Source organism: Cucurbita moschata, unplaced genomic scaffold (assembly GCF_002738365.1).
Source record: "Cucurbita moschata cultivar Rifu unplaced genomic scaffold, Cmos_1.0 Cmo_Scf00015, whole genome shotgun sequence".
In the NCBI taxonomy this organism is placed as follows: domain Eukaryota; kingdom Viridiplantae; phylum Streptophyta; class Magnoliopsida; order Cucurbitales; family Cucurbitaceae; genus Cucurbita; species Cucurbita moschata.
Window position 1 is genome coordinate 2,114,000 of NW_019268531.1, and position 15,040 is coordinate 2,129,039.

A 15,040-nucleotide genomic window follows, 5' to 3' on the forward strand; every position below is an offset into this window, starting at 1 on the left:
ATATATATATATATATTTATTTATTTATTTATTTATGAAAGATAAAACAATTGTCAAGGATCTATTAAGGGTTAAAAAAAATATACTAAACGAAAAATTAAAAAATATATATATATGAAAAAAATTTAAAAGTTGAAAAATCAAAATAAAAAGAAAAAAATGTTCCTATATTATATAAATATATTTATTGGAATATATGGGCCGACATTCCATGGTGAAAGCCCACAAAATAGGGTTGAGAATTTTCCGAAACCGACACGGCAAGCAAAACAAGACACCCAATATAGTGGAGTTTCAAATTTCAAATCCTTCCTATAATTAAATAATACAGTATTTTAGACAAATTTAAGGTTTATATATATATATATATATATATATATATATATATATATTCTTTACTGATTTTAGACAATTAATAAATACAAAAGACTTAAAAATTTGATATTGATCGATTAAAATACATTTTTAAAAAACGTCTGGAAAATAAATTATCTAAAAACAAAATTTTTTTTTTTTTTAAATTAATAGAATCAGATTTGAATATAATATAGTGCAATCAACAATTTTATTATTTAAATTAGAAGGCATTCCAGGTACACCTGTACTTTGGGAATAAGTAGAAAATAAATTATATTTTTAATAATTACTTTTAAAAAATAATAAAAATACAAGCTAAATTTTGGGAAACTTTCAACACAAACTAATAATTTAAAAAAATGGTAATACTAATTTTGTTACTTAGTTTTTATAGCAATTAAATTATATATATATATATATATATATATATATATATATATATATATATATATATAATGCTAAATTTGAATATCTTTATATAAATGGGTGTGATGAGGGGCGGTTTGGCTTTGGCTCGGTCGGTGGGACGGGCACGGGATTAACGCGCCTCCGGTTCTGGTTTTGGTTAAAAAAATCACTCAAACAAAAAAGTTGCATTTTCCGGCCGGCCGGCCGGCCGGGTTATTCTATGCTTGGGCGGCGCAGCCATTTTCTGTGGCGACCCGACATTGACGGCGAACTTGTACAAAAAATTGTTATATTTACAAATTTAAGTAAATCGTTGTATATCTACAAATATAGAATCTGGTGGGCCGAACTAACTAAACCACCGTCGGTCCGACCGGAATTTTCATTTTCTCAGAATTTTTGGCGAAGAAGAAAAAAGAAATAAAAAGGGGGAGACGGTTGGAGATAAGAAAAGGAGGGGGACACGTGGCAAGGTTGACTTACGAATGAAGGGACACGTATGCAAAAGAAAAGTCACAAGAAGAGATGGGTAGCACGAGGGGAGGGAGCTATTTACCAATAACTCAACCAACATTGCCACATATTTTATTACCTCTCCTTTTCCCACCTTACATCTGCTCGTTTAAGGAATGATCATGAATTTATAATTAAGATCAATGAAGTATTTTAGAGAAGCTCAAAACAAACAGAGTCATGAGAGTTTATGCTCAAAGTGAACAATATAATACGATTGTAGAGAGTCGTTTCATCTAATATGGTATCAGAGTCATGCTTTAACTTAGTGATGCCAATAGATGAGCAAATTCTCAAATGTCGAACAAAGTATTGTGACCCTTAATTAAGGGGAGGTATACTTTATTTGAGGGAGGTAATCAAGGAATACTATGTCTATTGGTACGAGCCACTCAAGGCTATGTGATGTTCATCTAAGACCGTTCAATTATTTCCATCATTTTTCACCTTTTAAAGCTTATTATTTAATTGATATTTAAAAAAAAAAAATATCTCTGATGAAACAGCTTTTGGAAATTATTTTAGTTTATTTCATAGAAATCTTCTCAATATCAACGGTCCTGCCGATTTGATCTTGCAAGAACTAGAATAAAAGAAGAACAAACATGAACACCAGAGAAGGTACAAAAATTTGAAGCAAATTTGTAGTATAACAGTGGTGATCACTGATATTCTTCTGTTCTCTTCTGTTCATCCCGTTTGCGTCCACTTCATTCAATCAAGCGGATTCTGGATTTTTCTTCTTCTTCTTCTTCTTCTTCTTCTTCGATTTCCATCGCGCCCCAGAAAGGGAGCGAAAGAGTTTCGGGAGATATTTTTTAAAATTTTTTTTTATATGGTGGATGATAAATTTGAAACCTCTTTTGCCTACAGTTTTTGTTTGATGAATCTGTGGATCTACTGATTCTTAGATCTCCATCGTTTTCATTTGGTAGCATTCAGTAGCTGTCCGAACTGATCAAATAACCTAATTGCAGAGTGAGTTCGTATTACTTTTTCATCGTCTCTTATTTCTATAGTTCGTATTTTTCATTTAGTTTTTCGGAATTTAAGCTTGAGGATGAGGCGTTTCTGGTTCGTGTGCTGAATGGAAAGGTTTAGTTCTTGTTTGTGTGTTTTCTGTAGCCCTTTTTCACTAATGATGTTTGGTCAACGGATTATGAGATGATGGATTTCTGTTGTATTGTGGGTTTATTGTAGTTCATCGAGATAGTTGACCGAAATATGCAATTACAGGAGCCGGTTATCAGATTGAGGAGTTTTGCTGCTTTGAATTGTGAGTGATTTCTTTTCTTCTTTTGATTTTAGACAGAATGGTATGGTTATCCTTTATGAATGTAGAGTTAAGTGGTTGGAGTTGATGAAATGAGGGATGTTATCCAGCTTGATGAACTTTCTGAGGGCTTGCTGGCTGCCGTCCTCGGACAATATCGTACTCAGCGGTTCGGATTCAGCAGGTCGTCGTGAAGGCTTACTATGGTACAAGGATATTGGACAGCACATGAATGGTGAATTTTCAATGGCTGTTGTCCAGGCTAATAACTTGCTTGAGGATCAAAGCCAGATCGAATCGGGTTCATTGAGCTTGGTCGAGTCCGGGCCATATGGAACCTTTATTGGTGTTTATGATGGTCATGGTGGACCGGAAGCATCAAATTACATATATGATAATCTTTTCCAGCATCTAAAAAGTAAGAACTCTAATCGAGATTGAAATGAGTTTATGTTCTTCACAGTTCAAATTGTCTGAGCATTCATTTGAAAATGCAGGGTTCACCTCAGAACAACAATCAATGTCTTCTGATGTGATAAAGAAAGCATTTCAAGCTACAGAGGAAGGGTTCATTTCTTTAGTGACTAAACAATGGCAAATGAAGCCCCAAATTGCAGCTGTTGGTTCATGCTGCCTGGTTGGTGTGATCTGTGGTGGCACCCTTTACATAGCCAACCTTGGCGATTCCCGTGCCGTGCTTGGAAGGGTCATGCGTGCAACGGAGGAGGTTATCGCCGTGCAGCTATCAGCTGAGCATAATGTGAGCATAGAATCTGTCAGAAGGGAGATGCATTCTCTGCACCCAGATGACTCGCATATAGTAGTTTTGAAGCATAATGTATGGCGAGTAAAGGGCTTAATACAGGTAACTCTTCTACTCAGCTAAGAAATTTCTGACCTTCAGGGGATATAAGTCTCTGCTTGGTGAATGTATTGTCAACTAAGCATGCGAATGCGTGTGTTTCTAGGCTTTGTTAGTCTCTTATAGGTACTAAGCTATTGATGTCAGGCCTCAAGCTCAGAAATGTCCTTTAAAGTAGACAAAAGAAAAGGAAGATACTTTTTACTTGCTTAGTTTTAGTTGTAGGTATTTCGGTAAAGAGTTCTGTTTTTCAATGTGAGATCCCACATCGGTTGGAGAGGAGAATGAAGCATTCCTTATAAGGGTGTAGAAACCTCTCCCTACGATACGTAACGGGCTAAAGCGGACAATATCTGCTAGCGGTGGGTTTGGGCTGTTACAAACGGTATCAGAGCCAAACACCGGGCGGTAGGTCAGTGAGGACGCTGGGCCCCCAAGGGGGTGGATTGTGAGATCTCACGTCAATGGAAGAGGAGAACGAAGCATTCCCTATAAGGGTGTGGAAACCTCTCCCTGGCAGACACATTTTAAAACCACGAGGTTGACAGCGATACATAATGAGCTAAAACGGACAATATCTGCTAGCGGCGAGCTTGAACAGTTACATTCACTCTCAACCAGTTCATCTTTTCTCTCTATCCCTCTCTCCCATTAGAGGTCCTCATTCCATTAGCAGCATTTACGTGGATGTTGCCATTTCCATTACATTGATATGTTTCATTATCGCAAAATTTATCTGACATTGTGGAATGAGACGTTTTGGTCACGTATTCGTGAATTCTTTTCTTTAATTGCAGGTTTCCAGATCTATCGGTGATGCATATTTAAAGAGGGCCGAATTCAACAGGGAACCCTTGTATGCTAAGTTTAGGCTTCGTGAACCATTTACTCGACCGATATTGAGCTGTGAACCATCAATTTCGGTGCATGAACTTCAACCACATGATCAATTCATCATATTTGCCTCTGATGGCATGTGGGAGCACATTAGCAATCAGCAAGCTGTAGATATTATTCGAAATCACCCCCATAATGTAACCTACTAGAACATCTGCTCCTTGTGGTGTGCGTTTCTGATTGTTTAAGGCGATGATGAAAAGCTAAAGCTATATTGAAAGATTGAATGTGACTTGTCTGCTTGTTTTCATGCAGGGAAGTGCTAAGAGGTTGGTAAAAGCTGCTATGCTGGAAGCAGCTAAGAAACGAGAAATGCGATATTCAGATTTGATGGAAATTGATCGTGGTGTACGCCGCCATTTTCACGACGACATCACCGTCATAGTTGTATTTCTTGACTCTAATCTTGTAAGCAGAGCGAGCTCGGTCCGAGGTCCAACCATGTCTTTGAGAGGGCGCGGTGTTATCATACCTACAAAATCTCTAGCTCCTTGTGCCACACCTACAGAGCTTCACACAATCTGATGAAGCGGTCTGACTCTCGTTCTAGCTGTTATGTACGTACCACCGCCTCGTGCTCGGTCTTCAGAATTGCCATGGCCCCATCAGCAATGAATATCAAGTATAAGTTAACACAAGAAAGAAGGTTTGCATACTTTTACATTTAACATGGCATGTACTCTTTGTAGTTCCTAACAATTTGAGCAGAAGTTAAGGAAGAACTGGAAAAGCTTCTATTCCTGAAAACTGAACTTTCTGCACTAAAAACTTGCTGAATCTGACTGAGCCCAACTATTCAGAAGAACGAAGAACGAAGAACGAAACTAAACCAGACCTGTCTCGGGCTATCTTACGCATGTTTGTGACAGAATCAGTTCTTATTTTGTTCATCATTTGCAGCCATGGACAGCTGCTGTTCGATACTGTGATCGATGTCAATGGAAATACTATTAATCTCGAGGCACTTTAAGCTCACACTCTCAAACTCAACGGTATCCATCCCCACGCGAAACTTCCCAAATTTGACACCTTCAATGCTCACCAGGCTCTCAGAATGTTCAAACTCCATGGATTGCTGCCTGAGGAGCTTCCTGGTGCTGAAGTTGTCAGCTTCATGAAGAGCTTCCTGTAGCTCGAGGCATACCCGAGCCATGGTTGGGCGGTACTTAGGCTGGTGTGAAGTGCATTTCAGGCCAAGTTGCCCCATCTTTAGCATCACTTCCATGTTGCATGGCTCGGAAATAAGATTTACATCCAAAATCTCTTCAACTCTGCCGTTTTCTAAGCTCGGTCTTGCCTGCAATTTCAGATAGAATGTTAGACGAAAATTGAGACTAGAAATGATGTGACAAATGAAAAAGTTCAACAAGTATTTTATATATATATATATAATTTAGCTAATAAAATAGGAGTTGGTTACCCATTCAACGATATGAGAGTTGGGGAGTGATCCATTGGAAGTGAGCACTGGACGAGCAGAAACGAGCTGCAGAAGAATAATGCCAAAGCTATAGACATCGCTAAAAGGAGTCAAGTGAAAGGTAGAGCAATATGCAGGGTCCAAGTAGCCGGGCGTGCCTTTGATTTGGCTGCTCACATGCGACCGATCACCAATGGGTCCCGACCTTACCAACCCAAAATCCGAAACCTTTGCCTCGAAATCTTCTCCGATTAAGATATTGCTTGGTTTTACATCTCTATGGATTACGCTAGCTTTCATCCCATTATGCAGATGAGCAATCCCTTCCCCACCCCCAAAAAAAAAATTATTATTATTATTATTATTATTATTATATATCAAGAAGTTTAGTTTAGTTTCTAATAATTTTATTCTAATATACTCATCATGTTTTAAATAAATGAATCTACTAACGTAGTTTCAATTAAAAGATCAGATGTTCGAATCTCTCCCTCTTAAAGAAACACAATCATTTGAGATAGTAATAGAAGGAGACGACATATTAGATCCAATGTCGTGTTCTAAATAAATGAAATAGATATCAATGACGAGAAATAGCATACCTTTGGCAGCTCCAATAGCTATGTTAACTCGTTGTCTCCAAGTCAAGCTTCTTCCTTCATGGCCTATGCAAAGCCACAATAAACCCGACCAAAATATTTTACAACCGAAGAAGAGATCGAAAATATTAATTAATTAAAATTTTTACCAATTATGTAATGTAGAAGTGACCCATTTGGTACATATTCATAAACCAATATTCTCTCTCCTCCATTCCCTGCCAAGAACACATGATTTTCACATTTTTAAAAAAATTATCTTCATAAATCATCAAAATTCACTCTTTTTTTTAAGCTCTAACCTGTAGTTTCTTCACAATATCCCACCAGAGCTGCCAAGTTCTCGTGCTTTACGGATGACAATAGCTTCACTTCTGTTCGAACACGAAACAAATAGTTTTCAAATTCTTAAAAATTTTGTTTTTGTTTCACGAGCTTAACTAAGAATTGAACTGTGAGATTCCATATCAGTTGGAGAAAAAAATGAAATCTTTTGTATAAGCGTTTTGAAACCATGAGATTGACGCTTATACGTAATGAGTCAAAACAGATCATATCAACAAGCGATGAGTTTGGATTATTACGTCAAATGTTTTGGATCGCTATAAGCTGATGATGATCAAATCCGCTACACCCACTCACTACCTACCCTGATCCTAACTTTACCCATTTAAATAAATTTTACATAAAAATAATTATATCTATGACTGATCTTGAATATAAAAGTTATTTTATGAAATTTTTCATATTTTTATAGGGAGTAGAGATCAAGTTCTCCACGAGAATTTTTATTTTATTTATATATATATTATAAAAATATTAATTTTAAATAAAATTTTAATAGATAATTTTTATTTTTAATACAATTTTTATAAAAAAAAAAATTACAAAACAACCTAAAAAATTAAAGAATATTTGACTTAATCTTTATTTATATAAATATAGATGAATTATCATAACCATAAATGAAAGAGTTTTAACATAATTTCTTTTTGATAAACACAAATTTTAGGGATTAAATTGTTAATTAAAAAAATAATAATGTTATTTTAAACAAAATTAAAGAGCAAATTAAAAAGATAATTAATTTACCATTTCGAAATTCTTCGAGACTCGTATATGAATCACTATGCGGTCTTTTAATGGCCACGATTTCGTGGCTCTCAAGAACACCTTTATAAACATTAGCAAACGAACCAAACCCTAACAAATATTCGCTTCTGAAATTCTTCGTCGCCTTCTCCAATTCCTCAAATCGGAACCTCCTCGGCTTCGATTTCCCTTCCTTCAACCTTCCGTTAGGGTTCCGCCGCCGCTGCCGGAACCTCTGCAGAATTTTCCGACGAAAAGCACAGAACAGAAACGCGCTCAACGACACCACCACCACTGCTCCGACGACAAACTCTATCCACCGACTGCTCCGGTTCGGCGGCGGAGAAATTGCCGGCGAAGAAGGCGATACAGCGGCGAAGAAGGCCATTTCTTAAGAGCGTTTGAAAGATTGAGGAAAATTAGGGCGAAGGTGAGCGGAATTTGAAGAGAAGAAGAATGGGTCTTGTTGAAAGCAGGACGGCACACGGAGCCAAAACAGAGAGCCATAGAATTATAAACATGAACACTACGCCGTACGGTTTTGTGGATTATTTATATCATAACTCAACCATTTGCTAGCGTTTGGTTAATTTTCATATAATTAGCCAATTTCAAATGATTTGGACATATATATGTACATATATATATATATATATATATATATATATATATATATTGGATTCACTTATTTGGATCATTTATTCGAGTTTTTATTTAAAAATATATAAATAAGAATATTTTTTAAATAAAAAAACAAGACGAAATGATTTTTTTTTTATCATTAGATATTCGAGTTCTTTTCAAATTATTATTTTTTATTATTTGAAATAACATAAAAAAAAATTATTTATTTATATGCTTAATTTTTAAAATTTATGTTGGAGAAGGCTGATAAATGAGATAATATTAAATAAATTAATTATTTATGCGTTGAAAATTTTAAAATTTATGTTGGAAAATGCTAATAAATGAGATAATTTTAAGAATTAGTAGAGAAATAATCTCAATTTATAAGTAAAGAATACATCTCCATTAATATGAGGTATTTTGGGAGAGTCCAAACAAAATCATGAAAGCTTATACTGTAATAATATTTTTTACTTTTTAAAATAGTAATCTTTTTTCGATAATTTAACCTAAATTTGGTAACTATTTTCTCACAGTAATTGGTGTAATCATATTTTTTAAGGAAAAAAATTAAAAGCAAAATCATCTTCAAACAAAGGTTCAAACTTTTGATTATATTGATTGGCAGATTACTTCCCCGATCGGTGAATGTGGTCGCCTTTGTTCATTGTTGGTACAAAGGATGACAGCTTTTGGGTTGTTCATAGATATGACTTTAGCCAATTCACATCAACATATTCTTGTAAATTCACATCTTAAAATACTCACGATCTTATCCTCATCCAGCAACATTCCAATGGAGAAGTCAGAGAATCATGAATAAAAAAACACTTTTAAGTAGAAATTCCACTTTCCCATTAGGAAAATCGAGGCAAAACAGGCTCCAAAAGACATGAAGATGTTGATGAAAACAAAATCAAACTCATACCCATGTTAAAATCTGGAGAAAACTGTAGGGAAATCATAAGTTTTGATCAATAAATCCAAGCAAATGATTGTAGGTGAATGAACTTAGTCAAGAACTTGCAGGAAAGCGCCAAATTGCGCCAAAAATCTTGCGAATTGGGTAGTTGAGAGAGGTAGGGACCGCCCACTTATGACCGATTTTTGCGTCTCAGCGATATACCCAGAGAGACCTATTCTTAATATTTTCCACCGATTGTGGCCGCCTACCGCTTTCTCTTACCTTTTCATTTTGCTACCCCCTCTCTCTCTCTAGATTACCATACTGGATTTCGATTCAGCCCATTTGATCTCGCACTGTTTCTCCTCCATTTTTCCCTTTCCTGCCTTGATTTCTTAAGTTGATCGATCTCTCTTTGCTTGTGGAGTATCGCATCCATCACATCCATGGGTACTCTTCCAATCAAATCGATCTTCGTCCCTTCTCTTTCGTTTTTTTCTGGGTTTTTTGTGATTTGCGTGTTTGCGGCTGCTTGCGGCGGCGATTTCTTTTGGGGGCGTTTCGTTTTTAATTCTCTGATGTTGGGTTTCTTGGGTTTTTTTTTACAGCGATCGAAAACCCTTTCAATGGCATCTTGAAGACCCTTGAGAATCCTGAAGGGTCTGTGTTTGGAAAGTACTACAGCTTGCCTGCTCTGAACGATCCTAGAATCGGTGAGTGGTTCTGCTTTATTTGATTATTGGTTTGATTCTATCTGTTTGAGTGTGCTTTATCAGATTCTATCTGTTTCTGAATCAAAAGTTCCAAGTGGTTTTAGTGGTGTGAGTTGAAACTACATTAAACGTTCTGAATGGTTGGATGTTGATTGTTGGATGGATGTTTGTTTGGCAGAAAGGCTGCCATATTCCATTAGGATTCTTCTCGAATCGGCCATCCGAAACTGCGATGAGTTCGCGGTTAAGGCTAAGGATGTCGAGAAGATTCTTGATTGGGAGAACACCTCTCCCAAACTGGTTGAAATTCCTTTTAAACCTGCTAGAGTGTTGCTTCAGGTCAGCATTTTGTTTCTGAAAGTTGGATACGGATTTGTGTTGTCATTTGATATGTGAAATGTGCGTCGATTTAGGATTTTACTGGTGTGCCTGCTGTTGTTGATCTTGCTTGTATGCGAGACGCTATGAACAGGCTTGGTGGTGATTCCAACAAGATTAATCCATTGGTGAGTAGTGAACTATGTAAATTCTTCGTTCTTTATATTTGTCGATCGTTCGATCTATCTAATACATGAACAGTTGAACCCATAGTGATGGCTTATGAATGCGATCGATACAGGTTCCTGTAGATCTCGTCATTGACCATTCAGTTCAGGTCGATGTGGCAAAGACCGAAAATGCAGTACAGGCGAATATGGAACTGGAATTTCAACGAAACAGAGAAAGGTTTGGTTTTCTGAAATGGGGATCTAGTGCTTTCCATAACATGCTTGTCGTACCTCCCGGATCTGGTATAGTTCACCAGGTATACGTCCATGTCTTACAACACTCGAGCGTGCAGGATAGTCCACCACGATCATCCCGTTGTCTCGATATAAATGTACTTTTTTGTCATCTTATAGTATTGGATCATTTTTCAGGTTAATCTGGAATACCTTGGCCGAGTGGTTTTCAACACAAATGGCTTGCTTTACCCTGATAGTGTTGTGGGAACCGATTCACACACAACGATGATTGATGGATTGGGCGTTGCTGGTTGGGGCGTTGGTGGGATAGAAGCAGAAGCTGCAATGCTTGGACAGGTATGAAATAATCATATTTTTTGGTATCGTATTTTTGTTATCTTGCGGGAAAATGATTGACTTTGTTCTTTCTTTCTCTCGTCAATTTTAGCCCATGAGCATGGTCTTGCCTGGCGTCGTCGGGTTTAAATTAATTGGAAAGCTGAGAAACGGTGTAACAGCTACAGACTTGGTTTTGACTGTGACTCAAATGCTCAGGAAGCACGGTGTTGTTGGCAAGTTTGTGGAGTTTTATGGTAGGCAGAGTCGAACTTCTGAACGCCATTTTAAAATTTACGCCACCCTTTTTCTTATAATGCCATTTTACTTTTATGCAGGGGAAGGTATGAGTGAACTATCTTTGGCCGACCGTGCCACAATTGCCAACATGTCCCCTGAGTACGGTGCAACAATGGGCTTCTTTCCTGTCGATCACGTCACCCTGCAGTATCTGAAACTGACCGGAAGAAAAGATGAAACAGTTAGTTATCGCTCACAATGACGTTCAGCTAGTTAGTAGTTCATGTATGCTTTTGTTCAAGTGCTAACTTGAGAATTACGATTCAGATTTCTATGATAGAATCCTATTTGCGAGCGAACAAGATGTTCGTAGACTACAGTGAGGTAAATATAAAATATTATCTTTCCTTATTTTATTTTCGATATTTAGAACCTTCCGTGTCTGAGTTAGATTTTACTGAATGCAGCCTCAAGTTGAACGAGTGTATTCCTCTCATATAGAACTGAATCTTTCGGATGTCGAACCGTGCATATCAGGTCCAAAAAGGTAGTTTAAATTATACTAGAACTTGTGTAAAATTGAATAATAACCTAGCCTTGTTTAACCTTACGTTCTTCCTCTTGGTTTTGCAGACCGCACGATCGAGTTCCCTTAAAAGAAATGAAAGCTGATTGGCACACATGCCTCGACAGTAAAGTCGGATTCAAGGTGAAGAACATTTACCCGAGCAAATTGATTTTGAATTGAATTACAAATACCATTGATGTTACTTTAAGCGAACGGGATTTAGCATGGCCAGAAACTAGAGTTTCGAAAGTTGTCATCAAGATATTTTTTAGCACGTTTCTAAATCCGTTGCCGCTATTTTCATCGTTCCTATATTCTTATATAATGATGTTATAGGGGTTTGCCATACCAAAGGAAGCTCAAACAAAGGTTGCAGAGTTCAGTTTTCATGGATCCCCAGCTCAGCTTAGGCATGGGGATGTCGTAATTGCGGCTATCACTAGCTGCACAAATACCTCGAACCCAAGCGTTATGCTTGGAGCTGCTTTGGTGGCTAAGAAAGCTTGTGATCTTGGGCTAGAGGTTAGATGTCTGTCTTCACCCACCATTAATAGGACCTCTCTATCAATGTGTTCGACTCGTAGTAATCGGTTCCAGTGAGCTCTATCGGTTTTGATCTTGTTGCAACTTTGTGAATCAGGTTAAGCCCTGGATTAAGACGAGTCTTGCTCCTGGCTCTGGGGTGGTGACCAAATATTTGGCGAAGAGGTAATTTTCCGACCGTGCAATAGATGAACCTTTTTTTATACGAGAGAATACTCATCTACGGTACGTGTTTTTACATCTGCAGTGGCTTGCAGAAGTATCTTAATCAGCTAGGGTTCCATATAGTTGGGTATGGATGTACTACATGCATTGGAAATTCAGGAGATATTGATGAATCTGTTGCTTCAGCGATAACCGAAAATGGTAACTATTTGTGTTCGGGTGGGATGTTTGATACTGTTCTTTGGTATTCTAAAAACTGCGTTGCTAATGATATTTGAACGTTCAGACATGGTTGCTGCCGCCGTACTGTCTGGAAATAGGAATTTCGAGGGTCGTGTACACCCTTTGACGAGGGCCAACTACCTCGCTTCTCCTCCTCTTGTGGTAGCCTATGCTCTTGCTGGCACTGTAAGTACCTTCTTGTTCTCTATCTCTCTTGAATTGGAAAGGTGAGTGTTTACCTAGAAGACCGTTTTAAAAACCTTGAGGGGAAGCCCGAAAGGGAAAGCTTAAGAAGGACAATATTTGCTAGCTGTGGGCTTGAGCTGTTACAAATGGTATTAGAGCCGGACACCGGGCAATGTGTCAGCGAGGAGGTTGAGCTCCGAAAGGGGTGGACACAAATCGGTGTGCCAGCAAGGATGCTGAGCCTTGAGGGCGTGGATTGGGGGGTCCCACATCAATTGGGGAAGGGAACGAGTGCCAATGAGGATGCTGGGCCTTGTGAATTATGAGATCCCACGTCGGTTGGGGAGGAGTACGGAACATTCTTTGTAAGGGTGTGGAAACGTCTCCCTAACAGACACGTTTTAAAAACTTTGAGGGGAAGCCCGAAAGGGAAAGCCCAAAAAGGACAATATCTGCTAACGGTGTGCTTGGGTCGTTATAATAAATGTACCCACCACATCAAATTACTTTTGATATCGTAAAAGATAACTCGTCCAATGCATAACTTGAGGCTATTTTGCAGGTGGACATCGATTTTGAAACTGAGCCTATTGGGCGGGGGAAGGGTGGAAAGGAAGTGTTTTTTAGGGACATTTGGCCGACTAGCGAAGAAGTTGCCGAAGTAAGCTGCTATACTTTGAAGTGCTTTTTAGATGCTGAGCTCTTTGATTGTTGTATTTGGATCTTATTCGTTGCTCGAACAGGTCGTACAATCAAATGTGTTGCCCGACATGTTTCGGGCCACATACCAAGCAATCACCGAAGGAAATGCAACTTGGAATCAGTTATCCGTTCCCGAAGGAACACTCTACTCCTGGGACCCAAAGTCAACGTACATTCACGAGCCTCCGTATTTTAAAGATATGACCATGTCTCCTCCCGGGGCTCACGGGGTCAAAAACGCGTACTGCCTGCTCAATTTTGGTGATAGTATTACAACTGATCATATCTCACCTGCTGGTAGCATCCATAAAGATAGTCCTGCTGCTAAATACCTTCTCGAACGTGGGGTTGACAGAAGAGATTTTAACTCGTACGGTAGTCGCCGTGGGAATGACGAGATTATGGCACGTGGCACGTTTGCCAACATTCGTATAGTCAATAAACTATTGAAGGGGGAAGTTGGGCCCAAGACAATTCACATCCCCAGCGGGGAGAAACTCTCTGTATTTGATGCTGCAATGGTAATTTCTTGATCTTTTTTCATTTTACCATATCGAATGTCTTCGATCTGAATAACTTTTCCTTTCGAGATTCTCGATTCTCGTCCTTAGATTATGTATCTGTTAACAGAGGTACAAGAACGAGGGGCTTGATACGATCATTCTGGCCGGTGCCGAGTATGGAAGCGGAAGTTCACGTGATTGGGCTGCCAAGGGGCCAATGCTTCTGGTACTTTTTCTGATTTGTACTGATAGCTCAATTCTTATGGACTTGGAGTCATCTGGTCATATTACTTAATGCTCTTTGAAACCTCTTCCAGGGTGTCAAGGCAGTTATAGCAAAGAGCTTTGAACGTATACACCGCAGCAACTTGGTCGGTATGGGTATTATTCCTCTATGTTTCAAGGATGGGGAGGATGCCGAGTCCCTCGGGTTGACTGGGCATGAGCGTTACACCATCGATCTTCCAAGCAATGTGGGGGAAATCAGACCTGGTCAGGAGGTGGCTGTGGTGACAGACGCTGGAAAGTCGTTCAGTTGCATTCTAAGATTCGACACCGAGGTACTTTCCGAACCGTAGTCTACACGTCTGGAAACCGAACATGGGGTAACTCTGAAAAACCAGGTCGCCATTGGTAATTTCTTAATCTGAAAGCTTGCTGGTTTTAATGTGCAGGTGGAACTGGCATACTTCGATCATGGTGGAATTCTGCAGTATGTGATGAGGAATTTGATCCACGCAAAGCACTAAAGGAAGTGGGATCAGGTTGGAGCTCTGAATTTCTTAATAAAATGGTTTCAAGTTCTTCGTTTGGGACTATCAAGTTCTTCGTTTCAAGGATTTCCCATATATATCTGTATGACATATTTTTATTAATTTTGTTAAGGGGAAATGCTAATTTTTCAGAGAAATTTATTGTTTGAATTTTTCAGATAGTCTAATCTGTTTTAATTATTTTAAAAACAGTTTTAGCCTTTTAAATTTTTAATTGACCATTCAAATGTTGATTCAATCTAGAAGTGAAACGATGAATTATTCTAAGAATATCCCTCAAATTTTAAATAATCTATATACCAATATAATATAATTAAACTTCGATGACATTTTAGTATCTTTAATAATTTAATATTTTATTATTGCGAGCTCAATTTATATTAATTTAACCTTTTTTTTTTTTTTTTTTTTT

General features: G+C 38.0%; 3 protein-coding genes across 6 annotated transcripts; 2 read left to right on the forward strand and 1 right to left on the reverse strand.

The window, feature by feature from the left end:
* Positions 1 to 1,807: 1,807 nt before the first annotated feature.
* LOC111453261 (probable protein phosphatase 2C 60) lies at positions 1,808 to 5,693 on the forward strand. 4 transcript variants are annotated; one of them, XM_023094300.1, is made up of 7 exons: positions 1,808 to 1,899; positions 2,152 to 2,256; positions 2,479 to 2,554; positions 2,662 to 2,969; positions 3,049 to 3,416; positions 4,211 to 4,447; positions 4,566 to 5,693. In XM_023094300.1, the coding sequence occupies exons 4-7, from the start codon at positions 2,666 to 2,668 to the stop codon at positions 4,833 to 4,835; spliced, it is 1,179 nt and encodes a 392-aa protein (XP_022950068.1). In that variant the 5' UTR covers positions 1,808 to 1,899; positions 2,152 to 2,256; positions 2,479 to 2,554; positions 2,662 to 2,665; the 3' UTR covers positions 4,836 to 5,693. The 4 variants fall into 4 exon arrangements, with proteins under 4 accessions (XP_022950068.1, XP_022950067.1, XP_022950069.1 ...); XM_023094299.1 differs by lacking the exon at positions 1,808 to 1,899 and having other exon boundaries at positions 1,907 to 2,256; XM_023094301.1 differs by lacking the exons at positions 1,808 to 1,899; positions 2,152 to 2,256 and adding an exon at positions 2,263 to 2,373.
* LOC111453466 (probable serine/threonine-protein kinase PBL18) lies at positions 5,182 to 7,972 on the reverse strand. Its single transcript, XM_023094586.1, has 6 exons — positions 7,422 to 7,972; positions 6,632 to 6,703; positions 6,479 to 6,547; positions 6,333 to 6,395; positions 5,731 to 6,053; positions 5,182 to 5,607 (listed from the first exon to the last, which is right to left on the reverse strand). Exons 1-6 carry the CDS (start codon positions 7,807 to 7,809, stop codon positions 5,182 to 5,184), a joined length of 1,341 nt encoding a protein of 446 aa, XP_022950354.1. The 5' UTR covers positions 7,810 to 7,972.
* Positions 7,973 to 9,182: 1,210 nt separating this feature from the next.
* LOC111453391 (aconitate hydratase) lies at positions 9,183 to 14,757 on the forward strand. The gene is made up of 20 exons (XM_023094476.1): positions 9,183 to 9,402; positions 9,561 to 9,665; positions 9,844 to 10,004; positions 10,079 to 10,171; positions 10,285 to 10,470; positions 10,586 to 10,747; positions 10,839 to 10,983; positions 11,065 to 11,207; positions 11,294 to 11,350; positions 11,434 to 11,513; positions 11,600 to 11,675; positions 11,871 to 12,056; positions 12,175 to 12,242; positions 12,325 to 12,443; positions 12,529 to 12,650; positions 13,213 to 13,311; positions 13,394 to 13,873; positions 13,983 to 14,081; positions 14,173 to 14,415; positions 14,530 to 14,757. Exons 1-20 carry the CDS (start codon positions 9,399 to 9,401, stop codon positions 14,602 to 14,604), a joined length of 2,703 nt encoding a protein of 900 aa, XP_022950244.1. The 5' UTR covers positions 9,183 to 9,398; the 3' UTR covers positions 14,605 to 14,757.
* Positions 14,758 to 15,040: the final 283 nt, after the last annotated feature.